This window comes from Sturnus vulgaris, chromosome 4 (genome assembly GCF_052056855.1).
Source record: "Sturnus vulgaris isolate bStuVul1 chromosome 4, bStuVul1.hap1, whole genome shotgun sequence".
Classification (NCBI taxonomy): domain Eukaryota; kingdom Metazoa; phylum Chordata; class Aves; order Passeriformes; family Sturnidae; genus Sturnus; species Sturnus vulgaris.
The window spans coordinates 14837138-14861226 of record NC_142246.1 but is presented as its reverse complement, the minus strand read 5'-3'; the positions used below and the strand labels follow the sequence as shown (position 1 = coordinate 14861226).

Below are 24089 nucleotides of genomic sequence, written 5' to 3'. Positions count from 1 at the left end.
TTTTTCTAAACCAGTAATTAGTATTTTAAAACTATATGAACAGAATACAAATACGAATTTTTAAAATAATATGTATGATGTTTTCATGAAAAGTGTGAGACCAATTATAAGGAACATTCCACAAACCACTGTAAAGAAACTACTCGTAGTTAAGGATGACTTACAAATTCCGACTGTAATGGGATTATTGCACAAAGATTGATGGCTCTTTGTATTGAAAAATACTGTTTTTATTTCAAAAAACTTAAGGAGAACCATTAATGCTTACCTGTAAGCTTCAGTTATTTTCAAAAAGCTGAATTTATATTAAAAATATACTATTTATGTATTAACAAGAAGATGGAATGGAATATCCATCTGAGTTTTAGGCTCTTCTGGAGCACAGTGTTCCACATTCAAATCAGGAGTTGAGTTTCTGCAGTATGAATTGAACTGTGCCCAGGCAATGGACAAGTTATTTCATATGAGCTACTTGCTTCTGGTCCCCACAGTGTAGTGCACCCATCAGGAGGATGAGTGTGGTGCTTGCACACAGACACTGAGCTATTGCTATGACCAGGATGGCCTTACTGGTGTTTCTGTGTCTTCCCAACAACAAGCCTATTTCTCCAGTAGCTTGATAAGCTCTGCACAACATCCTGATGTGTGGGTTTTGTTGTTACACCGCATCAAGTGACTCTTGCTGATCCCATCTGCTTGCTTGGTGGGACTCTAGAGAGTGGTGCATCACAGATTGTTCCTGCATAGCCAGGGAAGGATGTAGGAGTAGGGCTTGGATGAGAGTCCTGGGACAAAACTGTTAGACCTTAGATGGTATCCCTGACCACAAGCAGAGTGTTTAGTAACTAGTATGTAAGTCACAAGAAATCTGAGACTAGTCCTGTGTAGGGAATGTGATTATAGGGTGGCAGTTAAAATATTAGGATGCTTAAGAAGCAGAACAGATACAAGGCATTTATCAGTCCAAGTTCTGACCTGTATACAGTGCAAAACCTTGAAACAAATTTGGAAAATGAAAATACATCAGGACAAGTAGAGTGTGGTTCAGAAGACAGAAGCATCAGTGAGAGTCATCTGTGAAGCTGCCAGCATTGCTGTAGATGTGCCCCTGGAAGAATTTCCAATGGAGGCAGGGAAGTGTAAGTGTTGCTGAAAGGTGTGACTAAGTAATTAGAAATGCTTGCCTGTGGTTCTGATCACTCAAATTCAGGGAGAATGAATTCAAACTGGAATGAGCTCAGGAAGTGTCCATTAGGGTGATCTGGGAAACCTGTTGATCTTCAGATGAACCTGGAACAGTTTGCTTAGCTTAGGAAAAGAGTTGATAAGGGTTGTGGTTAAAATATATAGGGGAGAGGAAGCACTAGGAAGAAGGTTCTGTTTCTTGGGCAAAATACAGTGCTAGCACAGAAGTATGGGGGCTGAAATGGACGTGTGAGAAGACTTCCTCACCAAGAACTGAGAACAGCCCTTCAGTAGCAGGAGCGGGAAATTTACTTCTCCTGTTTATCCTGTTAAATTTCTGCTGTTGTTCCTTTGTATCATTTTTTTAACCTATTTATAGAATGTGTTAGTGACCCAGGAGGCCCTTCCCACTTCTGTGCTGTGTGTCCTAGTGTTCCCAGTTGGACTCTAACCATGAACATCTATCTCCCTGTGCTCTGCCAGAGCAGCAGTCTGCCAGGTCAGCCCAGCAGCTGAGCCGTGCCTGCTCAGGGGAGCCAGCTCACTGCTGCTGCCATTGCTTTGCTTCTGCTGGGAGGCTGTGTGCTTGAAATGTTCAAAATCATACTTGGTACCAGATTCATAAGGGAGGGGAAGCTTTAATCCTTCCATTGATACAGGAGAAACTATGTCAATACGTTCAAAATATGGTTTTGAACTTTTTAAGTAGTACTGCACAGTAGAAGTTTCACAGGGATCTGTGTGATGCTGATAAATCGCTAAAAACTCGAACATTTCTGATTCTCACACATCGGACTTTGGGCTGAGGGGTCTTGCCATCTTTGGCTTGTCTGCTTTACTTCCACTTAGGAGAAAGGGGAAAGCACTGTCAACTTGAATTTGGCAAGCAGAGATGAAGAGGAAAATACAAGAAATTAATTTTCCATTGTGGAAACAAAGGGGATATTGGGTTCTTCTGAAATACGGTCATTGAATATTTAGTTTTCAGTGTTTTTCTGGTTTTACAGATTAGAAGATAGGTAAGCACTGTTAAATATATTTCTTCAGTCTCTCTTGAATGCCTTTTCTTTTTTCTTTTGAATAATTTAAATTGAACCTCTACATGGTTAATTAAAAGTGAGGGTGAATTTTGTGTGTAATGTGTTAATATCCCAAAACTGCTACTGCAGCTACTAAAATAAAATATGCACTGAGAAGAAAAAGGTAGTCAAGAATATCGTATCAGTTATGACAGGTGGAATTCATGAAGAAATCACCAAACCGCAAAATAATGCAATCTCTGGCCTTCTGTGAGATATATTGGGAATTGCATGAAATAGATGCTCAGTGTGGAAGTAACTGGTCTGTCATTGTTTTAAGATGGAAGTATTTGTTGGACAAATCCTAGATTGCTTTCATTCACAAAGGAAACCAGAAAATAGGTGCTATGTATTTTAGTGTAAATATTTTTCCATAATTATTGGATGGTGCTTCTGTGCATTATTTTACTTTAATGTTTGTTGTTGTTATTGTTTCTATGTTGTTAATTGTTATGGTCTAGTCATGGTTAATAATTCATTATTCACGGGATTTGTTTTCTGTGCATGCTGCCTGTGTACTATACACATTCTCCATTTGTTTTGACTTCCACAGCCAGAAAATGTTGTCCTGACTCTTCAGGTAATGTCTTATGGTAGATGTACACCTTTGAAAAGAAACTAACCATGTCTGCACTGCTCCTGTTAAAATATCCAGAACCATTTTTAATGTTACTTTAAATACTGTTTTTCTATCTAACCTATCTTAATATACGCTGTCATATAATTTTTGGAGTGTTCAGCTATGTAGAAAACAGTGATTCTTTTGCAAAATCCAACCAAATTTGTCTTTTAAGCATGTAGTTCATATTTTTCAGAAGGAAGCGCAGGTTTTAACAAGCAATAATAATTAAAAGAGTATTTTCATCCTAGAATTGGTAATTAGGGCAGAAATTTGCAACTCTGCTAATGGTGGTAGTTGCTGTATTTGGCTCAGTTGGTAATTAGGGATTGTGGGGAAGGACATCAGCAAGGCTGAACTAGAGCATGATTGATGTCTTGTGAGAAATTGTAACTTATTTTACAGGACAGTTATGCAGCCTCAATTTCATCCTTTTGCTGCCAAGCTGCCCTCGTGCTGATGGATCTGTAAAACAGAAAAGGGCTCAAAGAACCAGTGTGAGAATTAGTTCTCCTAAGATTGTGAAAGGAAAGGAGAAAAGAGATTTATCAGGGAAGAAGGACTCCTGGGGTGTGCCCCCGGTGTGCTGTCTTTGTGCACAGACACGTCCCTGCTCCGGTTTCGGCTGGGTTGTGTTTTCAGCAGAGAGAAACTGCATGGCCAGCTCACAGTGTCCCCTGGGAGCCACATTGCCTCGTGTAGGGCCCTACCAGGGCTGCCTGGCCCAGCTTCTTGGTCCCAGGGCTCTTGCAGTGTGAAAGCAAGTCAGGGTATTGCATTGCATCCTTCCCTTTCACTCCTGCCAGCATCCTTTTAGTTGCTGCTGCTTTGCTGTTTGGCAGCAGAATAAATGTCTTTACCTGAAAGATCTTAAAATCTGTCTGCTTCTTCATGTTTTCCAGTCCCTAAGCAGTTTTAAATTCAGCACTTTGGAGTAACCTCAGCCATTGTAATCGATCATCCAGTGAAATACTTCCCTTTGGGGTTCAGATGAATTTTTCTACTCTTAACTGAATAAAAAGGAGAAAAAGTGAAGCCTTCTTTTGATGAGGTGTTCTTCTAGTTAGCCTTGCTGACATTTATGGAGGCTTTTTGGAAACAGATGTGAGAAACAGTAAATTCGTGGTCTGGGAATTTAGATGTGTTCATTTTTAACCTATTTTCATTGCATTACTTCACATTTATTTCTTGTGAGCATACTTCTCTCTTAGCACTCACTCTTGTAGTTTGCCTAGCTGATACTCTAGTGCAATAATTATTGGCTATCAGTATCTACAATGTTATGTATCTTTCTGTTAGAAAAGTTGTCAATTATTGACAAAATATACCAACTCAATAATCTCAGTAACTTAGTAGATGCTTTAGTATGTAGTTTTATTTTTGATTATTTGCTCTATATTGATTTCAGTTATTGTGTGATATCTTCTATTACCATTATTTTTGTCTGAATTACAGGCCATCTACTATGAAATCGGTTTTATAGTCTCCGCAGCCTTGGGATTGCTATTTATTTTGTTACTGCCTCTTGTGGGACTTTGCTTCTGTATGTGTCGTTGCTGTGACAACTGTGGTGGGGAAATGCATCAAAGACAGAAGAAAAATGCTGACTGTCAGAGGAGCTGTTTTGCAACATTTCTTTTTGTTGCGTCTTTAATAATAAGGCAAGTGTGATAAAGAGAACAATATGAACCTTGGTATAGCACTTACTTTACAGTGTCATATGACAATTAATATTACTGTATTAGCCTACAGGTGCAGAAATTATTTTATTAGACTAAGTACTATTATTGCTTATTAAAGGAAATGTAACTGCATTATAAAAAATGCTGCCACTGTTGCTATACACAGGTCATTATGTACTTAAGCAGAATGTAGGTGTGAAACAAACAAAAAAATTTTTTGTATTGGGCAAATGACATTTTTGCCAGGCTCAAAACAGCAGTTGCAAAATGTTACATTACACTTGTGAACACCAGAGACCATGTCCTGTGTTCAGTTCCTATCTCATAGAGAACCTGAGATATCTCATACTGCTTTGTTCTTGGTAGTGTTGCAGTGATGAAAAAAAGCAAGTAAGTGCCTTCCTTCAGTATCCGCTGTACTCCAGATATTTATACTAGTTAAAACCAATGGGTTTTCTTCTGGGTCTTGTGTTGTTTAAACCGTGCATGTGCTCCCTGTAAATCCTGGAGTTTGGAGATATTTTTGCACTGTTGGTGCTAGGAATATACTCCTGTTTGGAGTGTGTAATGGGTGATGAGGAACTACAATCAAGACTTCTTCCTACTTTCAAAATACATTATTTACTTTCAGGCTTTCTATTTTCCTTAAACTTTATGTTTTCACCTGCCTACTATCCTTATTTTGTGATTCTATTAAAGAAGAAAAAAGTGTTTTGATCTATACAGTGTGATTGATGTGGGATGTACTCTCTCACTTCACTGTAATCTAAATGATTTTTTTTCCTGTTGTCATGACAAATGGTGACCTTGTTTATGCTCAAATAGAGGACAGGCTGATATCAGACATGGAAACATGCTCTTTTCTCCCAGACATCTCTAAAAAACATGACCCAGAATTTGAGGACTCGGAAACCAAATGGTGTAGGGTGATAGGTGCATCCCTGCCATGATGGCAGGAAAAAAGTTCTTTATGGTTCAAGTGTGCCTTGAAGACAGTAAGTTATTAAATTATCTCTCAGCATGTCAAAACTGGAGGTAGTCACAGAGTTTGCCAGCTGTCTTTCCACCACATTGCAGGATGCTGTGTTGCAGGATGCTGCTTTCTGGCTATAATGGCTGGAGAATGTTGCCTGTTAGTAGAGAAATTAAGATTGTCCACCTCTTTAGATTGTGCATTTGCTACCAGCTGTCCTTGTGGGATTAAGCATACACAGCACAGGCAAATACTTCTTCCCAGGTCATGACTGGCAGATCAGTGATCCCTAGTAATATGCTTTCCAGAACTAAGGAAATTGCCTCTTTAATTTATCCTCCCCCCACCTTTTTCTGAGACATCATGATGTATCAGATGCTTACCCTAAGTGGGGGGTGTTACCTGAAATCGATCTACGGGTTGAGTGGAGGTAATCTCCTGTGAGGACTCCCTGGTTAAGTCTCTAATGCTGTGAGTTATGTGCAAGGCAAGACAGAACTTTACAAGTTGAATATTACTGATCCCAGACTGACTCTGGGCTCGAGTCTCCAGTATGCCTCTGTACAAAGAGAGATTCTCCTGCCCTTCTTTGAATCTTTAACAAGGGACAAGAAGTTGCCATGCCTGAATCTATTTAAGCTCATGTCAGGTTGCTTACTGCTGTGCTGTAACACAAAAAGACTGTCTTACTGATAGCCATTGCCCCAACAAAAAATTCTGGAGGAAGCCTGAGGTTTACTTAAAACTGTTTCTACATGTCTTGTAATGTACTCAGAAAGTATCCTTGTGGTGACTGATTTGTGGAAACTTTATTATCTGCTTTTCCCCAAAGTTCCTATGCAATTTCAGCTTAGATAGAAGGTTTACCTGTAATTCTTCCCAAAAATCACACTTCTCAAGGACTGTGCCAGAGCTGAATATGTAAGCTGTGACAATAACCAAAAGAGTTTAGTTCTGTGGAAGTAAAATGCTTATGGCTACTTGAAGACGGAAGTAAAAGAGTGAAACCTTGAATGATCTCCATCAATACATGATTAAATCAAGATGTGCAATGAAATTACTAAGGCAGGTCTTGCCATTGCTTGGGTATAATTTCAAGTTCATGCAGCACGGGAAGCCTTCTTTGGGAGTAGAAACCCCGAAGATGTGCCAAGTGACTGGAATGCCATAGACTCTTCACGCTGAGCTGTGCTGCTTCAGAAGATGCCTTTAGTAAGGCTGGCATCCCTCAAAGTACCCTGAACCCACATCTTTGCCAGTGGAGCTTTGCTTTAAAGGCACTCCTGTAGAACGTACAAGTAGACAGCTGGTGGAGGGCCTGGGAAGGATTTCTAAGGGGTGGACTTCTTCAGGATTACCATCTAAGTGTATGTTCTCCATCTTTTCCCTCTCTCTTGCAGTGCCAGACACTCTGGGATTCCCTCATTGAGCCATTTTTTTCCTTTTTCTTGGTTTTTTTTCCAGTCCTTGATATGGAAAAATGGTTTCAAACTGTCTTTCCTTGGCTGGGAAAGACAGGTTAAATGCACAGTGGAGAGTATTGGTAGTGCAGAGACGCTGTGGAGCTTGCAATGGACTGTGTATGTAGGCAACAGCTCTAGCAAACTCTAGTAACATGGGGATGGGTTTTGTTGTGTGCCAGGATGCAAGTTCACACTGACATATATGCTGTTAATGCAGATTTTAGAATATTTCAGCCAGTAGATTTTAATTAGGATGAACATTTCTTCTCACTTTTCCACTGATGTAGTGCTCTGGTTTAGACTCAACTTACTAGAATGATGTGTAAAGGAAATGTAAGTTTGGGGTTTTTTCTTTCAGTTTAAAAATAAGGCTCCAACTAGATCTGCTTTCTGCAGGTGTGGCTTAAAGTGAGAAGTACACTTTCCTCGAGGAGGAGTATAAGAAAGAAGTCAGAAAACCTGTGATTATATATGCAATTGTTTGTCTTAATAGGCCTTCAGGGTGTAATTTTTCAGTACATGCACTTTCTGTTTGAAATATTTCTTTATAGATTGAGTCAAAAATACATGCAGTGTTTTTGGTAGGTAACAGCTTTTATACCATGATTGTTACCCTACGAAGTAGGATTCTGTTGCTAAAGAGCAGAGGATGTAGACATAATCTATCAAATACATAGCTAAGTAGATTTGATATTCCAGACTTACCATGAAAACAATTCCATGCTTTTCTTCAAATGTTAACTGAAAGTTTAGGGACAGAGACATGCTATTATATCTTACTCACTGGTCCCTGCAAGCTTAGGCAAACATGTTTTCTCTGGGAAAGAAATGTAATTACATTAGTTTTTGTACATAATAAAGGCAAGGGAGGAACGTTTGTGTTTTAAGAAAGCATATATTGCAATAGCAAATTTGCTGGTGATAGAAGATTTCCTGATGATTGCACAGAAAACCACATAGTCAGTTTTCTGTGCCTCCAAGAGAGCTTGTGCTATAACCTCTTTTTTGGAGTAATGAATGTTAGGGAAACCAACTCTGGAAGAAGTAAATGGTGTTTGGCATCTTGGCAAGTACCTCATCAGGCTTCACATTTCTCCTCTTGTCTTTGTAGGATTGGTAATACATGTTCAGAACCTGGAAATCAATAGTATCTGCAAGAATTGGTGGAAAAGTTGATACAGAAATCTCTATCCCATTGTTTTCTTAAATTCATTATCTTGTAGCAAGGAAGGGGCTATTCTTCCAAAATGTAAATGAGCTCATGTTTTCTATTTTGTCACTTGAAATTTTTTGCAAGCTCACTTAAAGGAAAACCTTGGGTTTCCCCCTGCAGCTGGTATAGTAACATTTATATGCATCTGTGAAACCTGACAAGAAACTTGAGTGTGGAATATTGGACTCCTGAAGAATTGTCAAAGCAATTTTCTTAACCTGTTACAGAAGTGATATGTCTTTTTTTATTCCTGCTTTATGACTTTCTCCTCATAGCTGCTTATTGAATGTTGACTCAAGGCTCAGTTACATAATGAATAGATTTTTCCTCTCATGTTGTGTGTTTGTTTAGTTACATTCAGAGTATAGTCACAATTGTTCTGAGTACCTTGGCTATTTGAAGTATCTCCACTATCTTGTTTCCTCCCTCTCCTTCCATTTAGGAAGCTGAAGAGAAAGATGGTTGTGCTGAGATCTTACAAAGTACTGCTTTGTTAGCTTCCAGTTGACCTTTCAGATCTCTGAGCATAGAACTGAAAATGTTGTCTGTCTGAAGAGTGAGGATGTGGTTATAAACTCTGAACCTCAGAGCAATATACACGTTTGCTTTTCCCGATAGCTTGAGATAGTTTGTCTTCAGATTAACAAAGAAAAGCTAAAAATATTTGTATAGCAGTTGCCATCACAGTAGAGTGAAAAGAAATAATATATTGCCTATATCCAAAACTAAACTGTTACTATGCTTGTCATAGAATTATTGAATGGTTTGAATTGAAAGTTGCTCAGTTCCTTGATATTTAGGCATTCTGAGTTCTCATTCCTTGGGTGGTAGCTGATAATGGTGTCTGCTTGAGTGTTGGTCATAGTGGCAATAAGACTATGCCATTTGCTGCAGGTTAAATGGATAAATGTCTGTCCCTTTGTTCCTTAGTGACTTCTGGGAGGTTAATTAACAGCCAGTTTTAAGGACATAGCTGTGAAATTTTGGGTAGAGAAGCAACCTCTTTATGTCCATCTCTGTCATCCTGTCATTAATATTTTTGGCTATCGAGAAAAATGTTAGTAAATGAATCTTAATAGATCTGACCTGTAACAAATAGTCCTGCCATTTCTCCCTGTGACCTGCTTTGAAATTAGAATTTTCCTTCAGAGTATTTTTCGGAGTAACAAATTCTTGCACATGTTATCAGTTTTATAAGAAGAACAAGCCTTTACATTGTTTGGAAAAGCAAAATAAAGATGAATGTTTGGTATTGATTCACAGAAGGAGATGAGCATCATAAATCAGGATGTTTCTTCCTGTCTTGCCAGGATACACAGGTCATGTTATTTTAGGTATCTGTTAGCTCTCCATCATTTCATTTATGTAGCTATATTATGGCTTCCTTTGAATGCATATTCTTCGGAGCAAGAGTTATACGTACCATGTATCTTTTTCCCTATAGAGAACCTGGATTAGGTTTTCTGTAAGTCTTATTTAAAAATACTGAAAAAGTCCTCTTGACACTCAGTTTAGAAGGTTGACATTCAGGCAGGAATACAGTACCATTTGTGTTAGTGATTCTCTTCTCCTGAGTTTGGAGGTCCATAATGGACTTTCAGGGTACTGCCTCTAGTACTGAGCTGTTGAATTGCAATACAAAGTAAGAGACTTAACAAATGTGCCAACCAGGAGTTGCCTGTAAAGTGCCTGACTGCAGCCTCAAGGCAGTGTCTGCCCTTTGGGATAAATGTGAGATGTTTAAGTCATCCTTCTCTTTAAGTCTCTTTTACACCTCAGCTAAACAAAAACCTAAGGTTCATGTATAATAAGAGATCTTTGAAGCCTCTGGGACCTTTAATTGCCTTTTTACATACTGTTTGTGTAGATCTGCCATGCCATAATGAGAACTTTACAGTGAGAAACGATCAAATATAAAATAATTATCAGCAGTGCTGACAAGAAGTCTAGCTCACTTTCCACCTTTTGTTTTGGTATCAGGAAATAGATATTATTTTAGCATTAATAGGGACTATTTGTGTGCTTTTGAATGATCCACGTAATTATGTAAATAAATTGTGTTATGAATAAATCTTGCTGAACTTATCAGATGAATAATACTGCTTTTCACGGTTAACTGCCAAACATTTGCTTGTAGCTGTGTCAAGGTTAATGATACTTGTAAAAGAAACTAAAGTTTCTAAGTCTCATACAATTTGCTTAGATTATACACATTTTATGACAGTACCCATGAAAATGGATTAGTAGTTGTACTTCAATAACTTTAGAAGACTTTGGAATAACATTTCTTTTCCTTTCTTTTTTTTTTAAATTAATAGTACAGTATTGGCCCTTTTGGCTCAGTCTTATAGTCTGCCTCATGGTGTTTGTGAGAACCTGTAGTAATTTATGGAGACCTTTCTTTCTTTTGATAATATTGACCTTTGTTTGGCTATAATTTTTTGATTCTGTCTTATGTTAGAATGTACACTTGCATTAACAAATACTTGTTATCTATATTTTTTGTAGTGTTGGAGTGCTGTGTGCATATGCTGCCAACCAGCATTTAACTAACCAAGTCCGAGGAGCAAAGAAACTGGTTAACAGTAATTTTAAAGATCTGAAAATTTTCCTTAACGACACTCCAGCGGTAAAAAACTTTTATTTTATGGGGAATGAGGGTGGGAGGGAAGAGGCATAAGTAAGAAATATTGCAGAAAATATTTTTTTCTTTCTGTGCACCTGCAGTATTTTGTTTATTCTTTGTATGTGAGTCTCACTAAGTAGAATAAATGGTGCAAGGTAAGATATTTTCACATAGCAGTAAGTGCTTGGGAGTTATCCTGATGGATCAGCGTTCCTTGAACAACTTGTGAGCTGCACTTCGGGAGTATACTGCTGTGATGCTTGTAGGCCACAAGCAGAAGATAAATAATTTGGAAAAAAAACGGTTTTAGAAGGAAAACGTTATAAAAAATATATGACATGAAAACTTGGATTCCTTGTTCCTCTTTCCTGTTTCCTTGTATTTTGGACATACTTCTTTAGGCTCTGGGACAAAGCCACAATAACATCTTTTCCAGGAATATTTTGGTTTTCTGTAAACCAGAGTCACACTGTACTATACTGAACAGGAAAGATTCTTTTCTTTCAAAATTTTCATGGAGTTTCATAAGCAACCCTCTGCATATCTTGTTTTGTGTTGAAAAAAAAAAAAAAGCTTGTTAGGAAGACTTGTAGACAATGTGTGATTTAAATTCTTTGTGAATTTGTAGGGGTGAAAAAAGTCTGACACTTCTACTACGTTGGCTTTCATTAGTTTTAATTATTTTAATTCAATTTTATTAATCTGTTTTACTTTCATGTGACTGATAAATTAGAAATAGGTGGAATTCATGCAGTTATGTGGAATCCAGAAGTGCGGTAGCATCCCGGTCAGAGTAATTCTGGGGTGCTCTTCTGCTGACCAGGGCTGTGTGAGAACAGGAGACATCTTGGTGAATGCCTCAAATGTTTTCCTATCAGGAGTTGTTCCCCAAACTTGTTTGTGTGTGGTGTTGTGGCAAATGGATGGTGGAGGTAAATGGCAAGAAGTGGAGGTCATGCCAATAATCCCTCTTGAAACAGAGTGCTTTTGGTCAGTCTGGAGTTGTTGCTGGGCACAGAAAGATCAATCCAGTCACATGAGAAACCACCAGAGTCCCCTTGACAGTGTGCTGGGTTCCCACAATCAGGAACTTCAGAGGAGAAAATCTGTTACGTAGAAGTAACTACCTTCATAGAGGAAAAAAATAGACACTAGCTAAAATGTTAATAAAAGCACTTTACTATTAAAAGTGTCAGGACTTGGAACACTTCTGCCAGAGGTTAGTCAAAGTCTCAGTAGTTTTTTAGTTTCAGTGTGGGATTATTACCTTTTGTTTTTTAGACTTTGTGTTAATGCAGTCATCAGCTGTATCTCCTGAGTAATTTTGTCAGACAAGGTGCATGAGTATCATGTATGCACACACATTTGTAAGAATTCCTTGAGGAAAGGAGAAGAGTACAGTTGTTTTTTTTTCAAAAAGTTCTAGTATCCAGCTAATTGTCTATAAAGCTCTGAAATTCGAGCTGATGTCCTTGACTCATCAGTATGAGGTGTGTACAGCATATAAGAGGATTTGAAAAAGAAGTCCTGTGTTAAGAGTTCATGTCACAGGAGATTTGCAGTCTGTGAGTATTGAGCAATAACACTATTAGTTATACAGAATCACCTTTTGTCTGGGACATTGCTGGAGACAATGCAAAACCTGTAGCCCTGCAAAATTTTAGTCCTTTGGTTAACCTAGGTAGACAAAACAATAAATAAGCAAAAATATACCTACAGCCTTCTTAGTAAGAAACTCTCAGTTTTTTTCCTCCTGTTTTAGAAAAAGGAGGTCCACTTGCTACTTTATAATTTAATTAGATTCACTGATCAATAGGTTGTGGGTGGATTTTTTTGTCTTCTTTATTTTCACAGAAGGTTTGAGACTGCAAGCCAGATACACTTTGGTACACATTTGAGTCATGCTTAAAATTGGAAATCCTTTGTCAAGCGTGTTAACCTTTACACCACTTTAGCTCAGTTGGGGTAGAATTCATAGTGCATTATTTTAAACATGCAGAATCAATTAACGTCTTTTAAAAATTAGTGTAAGTTTTCCACTTGGGCTGGTTCTTTATTAGCCTTTTTTCCAAAGCCAGGATTTGGTGGTAACCGAGTTGCTGGTTTAATATTGTTACGGTGCCCTGGTAGAGCTCAAGTTGAGATTGGGCCAAATCCACTAGAGGGTAAGGAAAACTATTTATATTAAGACAAAGCAGCCAATTCCTTTCCACAAGAGAAGCTCTGAGAGGCTGCCCAAATACAAATCTGTTTGGTTGGTGAATTGTTTCAAAATTGCCACCACATCAATGCTATGCTTTTCCATGAAGGAGGAACTAGTGCCACCAGAAAATGAAGTGACAAAGTTGAAGACATGGTGAACCTTATTGGCCTGACTGACTTGAAGCCTCTCTAAAGTCACCGTTCCTACTGCTTAATATTTTTGAGCTGAATCATTGACCGCAGAGATGTTCCAATTAAGTAGATGTTCTAATTAAACACTTAACATGTGCAGTTGTATTAAGCAAATAAAATAGTTGAAAACAGTAGAAGGCCAGTGTTTGGAGAGGTTGCACAAATACTTTGATTGTTTCAAAGTGACTATTTCATACATTCAAAAGTGTTGCTTTTTTCCACTTATTTTAATAATTTTTAAAATAATTTTCTTCTCAGCAAATTGATTACTTGGTGAGCCAGTACAACACAACTAAGGATAAAGCACTCTCTGACCTAAATAGTAAGTACTGTTATTTAAAGGGGTTAGCAATGTATAATGTAATTTGGTCATAGTTCAAAGTGAAATTTCATTTATGAGAATATGGTTTTCAAAGAGAAGTGCTGTTCTCAGTGGTAAACTGAGACTAAAATCCTTTTCACGTAAAATGTCTCAGAGCTGGTATAATGCATAGTATTTCCCGAAATAAAGATATTTTATTGAATTATTATCCAGTAAGTCAGGCTAATATTTTATTTTCGTTTTCGTTTCTGGAATATTTGTACTCAGTTTTTAAATTTCAGCCAAATATCAAGGAACAGAGCTACTAGCAGTTGTGGCAGTTCCAATGAGAGATCTCTGTTTATTTTTCTTGTTCTACCTTTGTCCTCTATTTAGCTAGAGGTATAAGCTTATCTTCTTTCTAAAGCTGCTTAATGTATTTGCCATTTCAGAACAAGCAGTTGAAGAGCAGGAGATAAAACTTGAAGTAGAAATGCTGCACTTTCCCTTCAGCACAGTTACAGTATGAGGCATCACATTTAAAGCTCTCAGTAAACAAAAACAATCAGAAAACTGACCTTTTTTTTTTTTTTTTTTGTAATTTAAGATTCACTTTCCAAAATTCCCAATAGAAACGACTGACCATAATCAGTGCACATAATGATTCAAGGTACATTGTTACCAGGTGTTAATAACTGCATACAGGTTTGGATTGAGGGATTGTTGCTGGGATCAAACTGTGCAGCTGTGGCATTGTGTGACTTAAAATAAATTGATTCTCATGCCTAGAATCTCTGCTTCTGTGTAGGTTTAAAATGTATATTAAAAGTAGTTTTCAGTTCAGTCAGCTTGGCATACCCTGAGGTTAACGTGTCTTGTCTGTGTGAAGCTTTATTGCACATTCAATATGCCTGTGAAAGTAGTAGTAGCAGCAGTTAAGTGATCTTCCTACCTACTTAATTCTCAGCAGGAACACTCTGGTCTGAAAAATAGGTGTAATCTTTAAATCTATAATAATGAAAGTAATAATAAAAAACTGATGTTTGTATTTTGAGTATTATCTTGAAGCTTCCCAGCCACTCCAAACTGAAGTTTCAAATTAAGTGCTTCTTTGTTCTCAAGGCAAATTTATAACGTTAGTTAACAGAACCTATGGGGTCTGTGATGAGAGCAATCATCAAATAAAGATAGCCTTTATTTTCTTGAAATACCAGGATTAAGTGTGTGGCACCTGCGTACAGGAGGATTTTTCTTCCTAAGGCAATCAACAGTAGAAGAAATCTCTAGAGAACTGTAGATGAGTTCAGTTTGCCCAGCCTAAGGAAATACTGAAAAGTGTTTTCTACTTGCTAGAAATTCTCATCCCAAGACAGAACTGATAGTGCTGACCGTAAGGGATGCTTCTGTACCATGCAGTATTCCCATCTCATCTAAAGGAAAGCAACTGAAAAATCAGTTTATTGTGATCTGCAAATGGACAGGACCTGGTGATTACCTAAAGGACGGGTCACATTAAAATGCTTCACCCAACTCTGCTCAGTGTTCCTCTGTCACTTTGCTGAATCAAGGTTCATTTCTGTTTGTGGGCAGTGAGACTGGAGGGTTTGGAAGTGGGGGTAGCTGGGGCTGTGGGTGTCCGTGCTGGATGTACTGCATGGGGGCACAGGAGCTTAATGCACCTAAGGGATTTCAGAGCTGACTGCCAGCTCTGACTTGTGAGTCACCTCGATGTTGCTGGATACAGGAGGAGCAGGAGAAAGGAAAATAATCCACTTCTTAGTTTCTCTTGCACTATGAAAACACAGTGTGTAGTGAAAGAGTATGTCACAGAATTCCTGTCTAGATGCTGGACCTGTTTAAGATAAATCGTGGAGAAAATCCTGTTCCCAAAATAGTAGTAAATGCAGCGAAATACATATTGTGGGGTCTGTTGAAACTCTTGTGTGTCTTTACCCATGTAGTCAAGTGTTAATTAATATTTTTCACCATATTTTGATTTACTTCTTTCATTTATAGGCCTATAGATGTGTCCCTGCATTATCTTCTGTCACTTAAGTTCTGTCAGACCTTGGAAAAATTTCAGTAATATACATATATTTATTCATATGTATATGTACGTATAAATGAAATTGTATATTATATGTATATATATATATATATAAGCATACCTATATGTATATACATAATACATGTATTTGTTAAGAGTCTGACAGTCTCTTAAGAGACAATTTAAATTGAGCTGGTGTATAATTTGTTGAGTTTTTTAATCTCTCTATACTACAGATGTTGGACCTGTGCTTGGAACCAGAGTTCAAGAACAGCTGGGAAAAGAAGTGCGTCCTGCACTCGATGCAGCTCTGACAATGGCAGGAGGTAAAGATGTACATGTTGTTGTATAATGTCCTGTTGCCATGGTAAAACAGGCACAGCATGGAATAGCTTTGTGCAATACCATGAGTCAACTTACCATTTTTCTACATGCCTGAATATTTCTTACAAACGGAAGATTTCAGACATCTGAAGATTTATAAATACATTTAGAAGCTAAATCAAAATGTATGTGCTATTGTTGACACTTAGTTTTGGCAGTCATTGAATAGAGATGAAATCTGAATTTACTGCTTCAGGTTGCTGTCCCTTTCTGTTGAATGTAAGGGAGACTAGGAAAACTGTCCTTTTAGAGTTGCATAATTATTATAGTCATAACTATTTGCAGATTAGTCTTTAACAGGTCAAGGATTTTTTCCTATACACTGCCAAGGTTATTATGAGAGTGTTAACCAGCATTCATTATATCTTAGAGTTTGGCATTGCTCATTCTTAGTTCTCTCTCCCCTTAGAGAAAATACTCCTTTATTATTTTTCCATTTAAGGCTTCTTTTTTCAGGAATCAAATACAGCTTACAGAGCAAAGGGGAGGCATCCATGAACTTGAGTCACTTTGGTTTTGGGTTTTTTTTAATCCATGAATTCTTTCTCATTTATTTGTCATCGTTCTCCTTTTTTTTGCTTTATTTCTCTTATTTGTCTTGAAGTCAAAGTGGAAAGGGCTATCAAAGGTAAAAACCACGTGTATTGTGTTATTCTTAGTTGTGTCTGTGTGGTTCTTTGTGTACTAAACACGTGTTCAGTGTTTGAGGTTCTTTTCATTTTCTTGTGTTTGGTGTGATTGGGATGGAATCTAAAGCCAGACAGTGTGGAACACTCAATGCTTGGCTGATGCAACATGATCTCCTTACTTTTCATCTTGAAGATTATAAGGAAAATACAATTTGGTGGATATGGGCTTTTAGTTTCTAATGACCAAGGGTTAAAGTTCTTTACTGAAATCACCGAGGAAGGAGAGGTAGGGAAAGGCTAGAAAAGTGCAAGTGGATGAAATGTCAATAAAAGTTACCTGAGCACATCAATTACTTTGTAGGAAAGCATAAGTGGTATATTTTTATATGCAATAAGTACATGTTCTGTGCTAGAGGGTTTTTGTGGGAAGGAGGCAGTAATTAAATCAGTATCGTTAAGAAGATCATATGATTTATGCATGTCACACTTTCTCTTCATGTCTGTATCTGTAAGCTGCTTTCTAATAAAAATGTTTTTAAAAATAATTCCCGTCTTTGCAGCCATCAGAGAAACGAAGGAAGCACTGGAAAATGTGAGTGTCTCTGTAGAGGTTTTGCAGGAGGGAACAGAGAGACTTCATGCAAATTTGACAGATGTTAAAATGCACCTAAGCAACACCCTCAATGACTCCGCATGCAATGCAGCTCAGGCTGCCTCAACTTGCAATATCATCAGGAATTCATTAGGACAACTGAACATCAATGCCAATTTTAGTGGGGTAAGATCTTTCAGTAATGTTTTTCAGACTCTCAAAGTGTGATTGCCTTGAATAAACCCAGTAGTATTTTTGCAACTAAGTGGCTTGTTGTGTGCTGTGGGTAGTGAAATAATCTGCCCTCTCAAAAATGCTGAGGGTTAAGTTTTGCTATTTGTACAGCAGAGTTTTCACGAGTGTTTAGAAAGATTCTCCTGAAGATCACTTTAGTTTCTTTACCCTCTCTCCTAACTTTGAAATGTTTACTAAATAGCAAAACTGCTACTTCGATGTATCTCAGGCATGTTTTTTTTCTTCCCAGTTGCCAGGCGTGAGCTCACAGCTTGCAAAGGTCAATGATGTCCTTAAAATAGACCTTTCTAGTCTGGTTCAAAAGGTATGTTTCTTGACAGATTTTTAAACTGTTAATGAATAAACTGGGATATGTGTATCCCTTGTTTCCCCTTTGTTTCTCAAGCAGAATTCCTTTGTTGTCACTTCAACCTGCATCACGGTTGGATATCTCTCATTGTTTGGCCAAAATTTAACACTTGAAAATAGGAATGTAGTGCTTTGTATCTCCAGGATAATAAAAACCTAAAATGTTTTGCAAGTTGTCTGCTTCAATGAACAGTCCTTAAAAATGAAAAGACAGAAACATGGATCCAGTAGCATGCTCTCTGCTTTTTGGTTCAAACTGAGAAAGGGGTTGAGATCCCTTCCTGCTTCTGAAGTGATCAGGCTTGCATGGAGTAAGGCTGCAAGTAACCACTGCAATGGTTTCTCCTTTCTGTCCAAATGAGCTGCTGAGCTTGGTCCCCAGAGTGTGGACCCCTTCTTTCCCCTTCTCACTGAAGAAGGTATTGCAATGCCTTTAGAGGCAACTGGATTTCAATGTTTATAATATGCATTTCATGTTTGGAAGGCATAAATTTGGAAACGAGGTGTTAGACTGCTACAGAGTAACTCCTTTCACTTAGTGAGTCTTCCTATGTGTGATTCTGGCTTTTAGATGAGCTGGATCTGACAGACAGCAAAGTTAGAAATGTCTGTGACTGATTCATATGTATTTAAATACAGATTTTTTTGTTTTCTCCCAAGGAATGTTCTGGAAACCAAACTAAATCTGAAATATACTTAGAGTTCCTATTTTGTTTTTGCCTTTTCTAATATGCAGTTATAAAACCGTATTTTTCTTAGTATTACCATCTATATTTTTTAGTATGTGTGTAGTTTTGATCTTTGAATAGAAGGAAAAAAGCTGCAAACAATTTGACAATGAGAAATATGCCATATTTTTTCACTTTTTTTTCTTAGGGCTATGCAGCATTTAATGATACGCCAGACTTGGTGGTGAATCAAACTAGGAACATTTTATCAGGTGAGGACAAACTATCTTTTCACTTCGTTTAATGTTTTTGTTTCCTTTTATTGGTAATATATTTTCTTGGCTAAATATCATTAAAAATAGAAATGTGAAACTTAATTGTTTTTTTAAAATTTGGTGCCAGAGGGAAAAAACGTAGAAAGCAACTGTGTTCTTGATGAGGACTCTAAATTAAATCTAAAAATAGACCATGTGGTATTTTATGGAGGAGTTTTATCTGTTAGGCTTTTTACTGCTCAAGTAATGAGAAATCTTGTGACCCTCACTTCACACTGATGCTTTATTTGGTTGAAAAACTAATTTTCCTTGACCAATGTGTTTGTGATTTACTTAGGAGCATGATGTTAAAAACTGACCCCACCTGCTGCTGTATTAAAATGTGGTGGATGGCGAAGTGAAAGTCAATATATGCCTTAAGGATAACTTAAATGGCTTTCTCAGTTGTTTTATTACTTGGGCTTTACACTTTTGCTCTTTGACTGTACCTGTATGGCAGTATAGCATATGTATACTAATCTGTTTCAATTTTTGTTCTTGCATTGTGGACCTGTTCTGCATTATATATAAGCAGCTGTTCCTTGTAAGTTTTTCTGGTTCGTTTTTTTTTTTCCTTCCTCTCCTAGGCAAAATAAAGCACAGTATAGATATAAGCAGAGTGTACTGTGTGAACTTGCCTGTAATAAGCCAGTTTTCTAAAACTGACATAACGCCTTTCATTAGGAAATCTAGAGCAGATTTATTCATTTTCCATATCTGAGATGTGTAAACACAGACAAAACATCCTAATTTATCTATTTATAAATTGTTTGTGCTTGTTTGCATAAAAACCGAGTTTGAGTTACAAAAGCAAAATAAGTAGGTTTTCTAGGAAAAAATTGCACTTATCTGTAAACTCATAAAACAACTGTGATTTGTTACCTGGTTGGATTTGAGGAATAGTTATCAAAAAAAATGAAGGCTTATCCAGTTGTGTTTTGAGAAAGAAGAAAGTATTGCCTACCACAGAATTTCAACCTGTAGTTACACATCCTGCTTTTTCAAGTATGTTTTCAGTTGAAGGAAGGGAAGAGTGTAGAGAAACTGCATTTTGCACATGCACGACATGTATAATGAATGAATTAATCACGTCTTTGTATATCTAAAGAGTGTCTCTGTAACCTGTAAATAGAGGGTAGCACGTTTGGTCATAATCTGAGGGGAAAATGGCTTAATGGATTGTTACCTCAGGAGTATTGCTAACTAATTGGAATGAGTTAATTTAAGTGATCTCTTTTAATAAGATTGAAAATAACTAGTATACGTTCTCAATATAGGCAGTCAAATTTCTTTCACAGTATTGTATTCCCAAGACGTGGAGTTTAAATAGATTTTGTTCTTCTCCTTTGTAAACTTGGTGGCTAATTGTCTTGCTCAGTGTTGCCATTTGCAATATTGCATGAAAAGCAAGATTTAGGGTGGCTAGATAAAAACTGACACTTTCATTTTAATGAGAGGAAAGAGGAAGAACTTTGGCTTAACGTCTGCATCTTGAATCATTAAGCTGAATGCTAACAACAAAGTGTGCATTTTGAAATGCTGTTGTGCTACTTTGAATCTTGATGCTTTTGTTGCCTGCTTGTGTCTTCCTCACACTTGTCTTCATGGCCTGCTTGTTACATGTGGCAAATGGCTTAATAGCATTTTATAATGCATACATGGACTGTAAATTTTCTCCATGGATCTATAACAGTGAAATATGTTTGTTCTTTTAGATATCAAAAGTGTGCTGGAATCCATTGGTTCAAATATTACTGCTTTCACAAGAGCGCTCCCTGTTCAGAATATTTTGGCAGATTTGATGGTGCATCTTACACAGACTGAGGCATATGTTCAAGATTATTTTCCAGTAGTGGAGCAGTACGATTTCTACAGGTATGTACAAGAAATAAGGCAGGACTGAAGCACTCCTTGTTGTTAATAATTTGTAATATTTTAATGTTCTGTAAAGGCAATTAAACTGTTAATGATAAACACAGTGAAAGAAAGATGTATAAAGCAGTTATTCTGTACTGGTATTTTGGTAAAAGCAAAAAATGCAGCTAATCAATAACTGACTGCTGTTTCACCACAGAGCAAGAGCTAGTTTCTATTCTGTAGAACTTCAGGTTTATTTCAGGAAAGATAGATGCAGGTAGATGTCAAAGACAACACCCAAAGAAGCTGATTATTTCATAATGCCAGGGTGACTTTTTATCTAGGTCTTGTTTCCATTGAGTTGCTGATAAATTATGAGGGCAGAGGACCAGCGAGGCCTTGAAGCCAATCCATTGTGACTACACCTTTTGCACTGCAGAGCAGGAGTAGCAGGGATTCTGTTTCACATGTTGTAAATCTTTGTGCATGTGTGCTTGGCCCTACTGGTGTAGTACTGGTCTTTGTGGTTGATTGTACCTTGAGAAAAACTCACTTTTTGAGACTTTTGTGTCTCTTACTGTTGAGTAACCTCATATGTTGACGTATAAAGCTTTTCATTTCAATACCATCTATCTTTGTTGAGATTTAGTAATTTCAGTCCACAAGCCCATCAAATTCTCCCTACATTTTGTTTGATACTTTAGTTGACTTTATAATCAATATTTGCTTCTGTGTTTGTGTGATAATCAGTCTCTCTGCTATAGTATGTGTATTGCTGGCTTTAATGCAGTGATAAATAAAAGTGAACAGAAAACTGAACTTTTAGAACCTTGCTTAGAATCTTACCTTTAGCCCATTTCTTATCTGACAGTTTCTTTAGTGAGCCTAATTTGACAAATTTATTGATATTTTCATTGACGCTCATACTGTATTTAATCAAATAAATATATTGTTTTATTCTGCTACAGGAGAATATATCTCATCTATATGGCATTTAAATACCTGGTTTTGTCAAACCTAGCCTAACTGTACTTCAAGTACAAATGAAACCAATAAACCTGTAGTTGTCCAAATTACTTTCTGTCTATTCCTTTCTTAATTACAGGTGCATTATTTATAGTTCTTAATAAGTATCCTTTTATAAATATACCTGTCAAAATTCATGTTTTTCTTTTTATTGGCTGTGCATATTCATTGCAGTATTTCTTTTACAGATTTTTCTCTACAAAAGTACAGGGAGGAGAAAAGGGAACTTAAAAAATAAAAGCTGTAGAAGTGACAACAGAAGGGAAAAAGAAGTGCAGAGGGCATTGGGAGAGGAGGAAAGGATAGATATGTAATGTGTGAATAAATGGACATGCTCCAAATACCTGGACAGATAGAACTGTTACGTGATGTAATCAATGAAAAATGAAAGTTCATTTCTTATCCAAGATTTTTCTCCTAATCAAGTTCCATTAACTGTTCCATATGTTGAAAACAGTCCAGCACGGACACATAAAGCCTAGGTTTTTACAGCCTTAGGTACAGTTATTTACAATTACAAGCCTAACACAGTGACCAAAGTGCTAATAAGCCTCACAGTAAGAGCAACCATGTACTTCATGACCAATGGCCAGTTTACATTCATAAATTTCTCCATTTATTCTTGAATAAATTGCTGTTTGGACATCTGCTTCCTCTAAGTAATTGCTCCACTTGGAGCACTTTGAGGCTTCAGCACAGTTCACCTGTGTTAACTGGGGAACACACCTTGTTCCTGTGGTGTCTGTTCCCCAGTCCTTCAGTATCAGCTGACTGCAATCCAGCAGTGATTGTGTGCTGGCCCAAAATACATGTTAGTGTAAGCAAATATGTTTATCTTTGCTGACACTGATTGCTCAAACATAGCCACAAGTATGACATTTGGAAATATAGTATTGCATGATGTCTCCTGAAGGTCTCCTGTGTGTTCTTTGTGTGAAAATAACGAGGTACTTTATCTTTTATTCCTTAGGTGGCTAGGTTGTCTAATTCTGTGCTGCATGTTGGTCCTGATTCTGGTCTTTTACTACCTTGGATTGCTATGTGGCACCTGTGGGTATGATAAACATGCTTCTCCAACAACCAGAGGCTGTATTTCCAACACTGGAGGAAACTTTCTTATGGCGTAAGTTTCACTTACCAGGGAAAAAGAAAATAAAGGTAGAAGGTTGGTTTGGTTGAGTTTTTGAAGGACATAGATAGGAAAAGAATTTGGTTTGTTACCTAGGTATATCTGCTGAGAAGAAATAGAAATATTGATTTTACACACCTACATTGAGGGACTTGGGGATTTGAGGTTGTTCTTTCATTGAGGATCACAGCTGAAGGATAAAACCTCTGAATTTACCATTAGAAGGCGAGTGCTGTGGCTAATGAATTTCTGTGCAAGTCCCTTTGGAAACGGCAAAAACTGGGGACAGATAATAGAATATATTAGGGGAAATTCATAGTTTTCTAGTAGACTTGGAACATTTGTTCAAAGTTTCAAAAAAAGCCGTGCAAGGAGACAAGAAACACTTGCCCTTCTGAGAGTGTTTCTGGATGTTTGGGCTTGAAAAGTTCCTAGGAGTGGTTTAATGTCACTTCTGCTGGGTGCAGGAGAAGATTGCATCTGAAAGTCTATAACTTTTTTGAGAGCACAAGACTAGGGAGCTGAATTTTAAAAAGAAAATTGTATGGTTTTGTGTCCCTTAAATGTAATTTTTAAAACAGTTTGCATGCTTTATGCTAATGTGAGGTTTCAAATGCATTTTAGCTGAAGACTTTACAGGGCTGAAACATTTAAGATATTTCAGAGAGCAAGAACATATTTGGAAAACAGAACTACTTCAATCATCAGTTTTCATATTTCTGTTATACCTCTAACTGTTGGCTTCACTGTTTCCCCAAGTATGTGTGTATATATATATATATATATGTATACACAATGTGTTCTTATAAAGCAAAAACTTACTCAACTTCTTTTTCAGTGGTGTTGGATTCAGTTTTCTTTTCTCCTGGGTGCTGATGGTCGTAGTGGTGCTCACTTTTGTCACAGGTGGAAATGTAGAAAAATTGGTCTGTGAACCCTTTGAAGATAAAAATTTATTCAAGGTGAGGTTATTCACATTATTAATCAAATAATAGAATCTGCATGAGTCCCAATGGTCTTGTCTGCTCTGTATGGGATATCATTTTTATAGGACACTTCAGGTGAATTTGGATCTGGTTTTACTTCCTCCTTACAAACCAAATAGAGACATTCATCCTTTCTTGGTTTAATTTGCTTTGCAGTATTAATACTGCATGCCTGTCTTCCTTTGGAGACAGGCTTTTCTGATTCAGTTGTTCCTTGGTAATGGGGAACTTAAAAACTCACTTTCTGCACCAGAGAGTTTGAATTTGCTGTTTTGCTTGTATTTTTGTTAGTGGGTGATAAGCTTAGGTGTGGTTATGT

At 37.2% G+C, this 24089-nt stretch overlaps 1 protein-coding gene across 8 annotated transcripts in view; it reads left to right on the top strand.

Annotated features, from left to right (window-relative positions):
- The window catches only part of PROM1 (prominin 1), a 60259-nt gene that overhangs the window by 22787 nt on the left and 13383 nt on the right, over positions 1-24089 (top strand). For 5 of the 8 annotated variants that reach the window (XR_015803035.1, XM_088163175.1, XM_088163171.1 and 2 more), the window contains exons 4-14: positions 2818-2844; positions 4339-4544; positions 10723-10843; positions 13493-13556; positions 15819-15908; positions 17156-17373; positions 17672-17746; positions 18667-18730; positions 20488-20647; positions 22626-22778; positions 23623-23746. Coding sequence is in view for 7 of the 8 variants with exons in the window: in XM_088163175.1 (XP_088019301.1) it covers positions 2818-2844; positions 4339-4544; positions 10723-10843; positions 13493-13556; positions 15819-15908; positions 17156-17373; positions 17672-17746; positions 18667-18730; positions 20488-20647; positions 22626-22778; positions 23623-23746 (1302 nt within the window). In the remaining variant the exon portion in view is untranslated. The remainder of the gene's footprint in view (positions 1-2817; positions 2845-4338; positions 4545-10722; positions 10844-13492; positions 13557-15818; positions 15909-17155; positions 17374-17671; positions 17747-18666; positions 18731-20487; positions 20648-22625; positions 22779-23622; positions 23747-24089) is intronic. The other 3 variants (XM_088163173.1, XM_088163172.1, XM_088163176.1) reach the window with 1 other exon arrangement.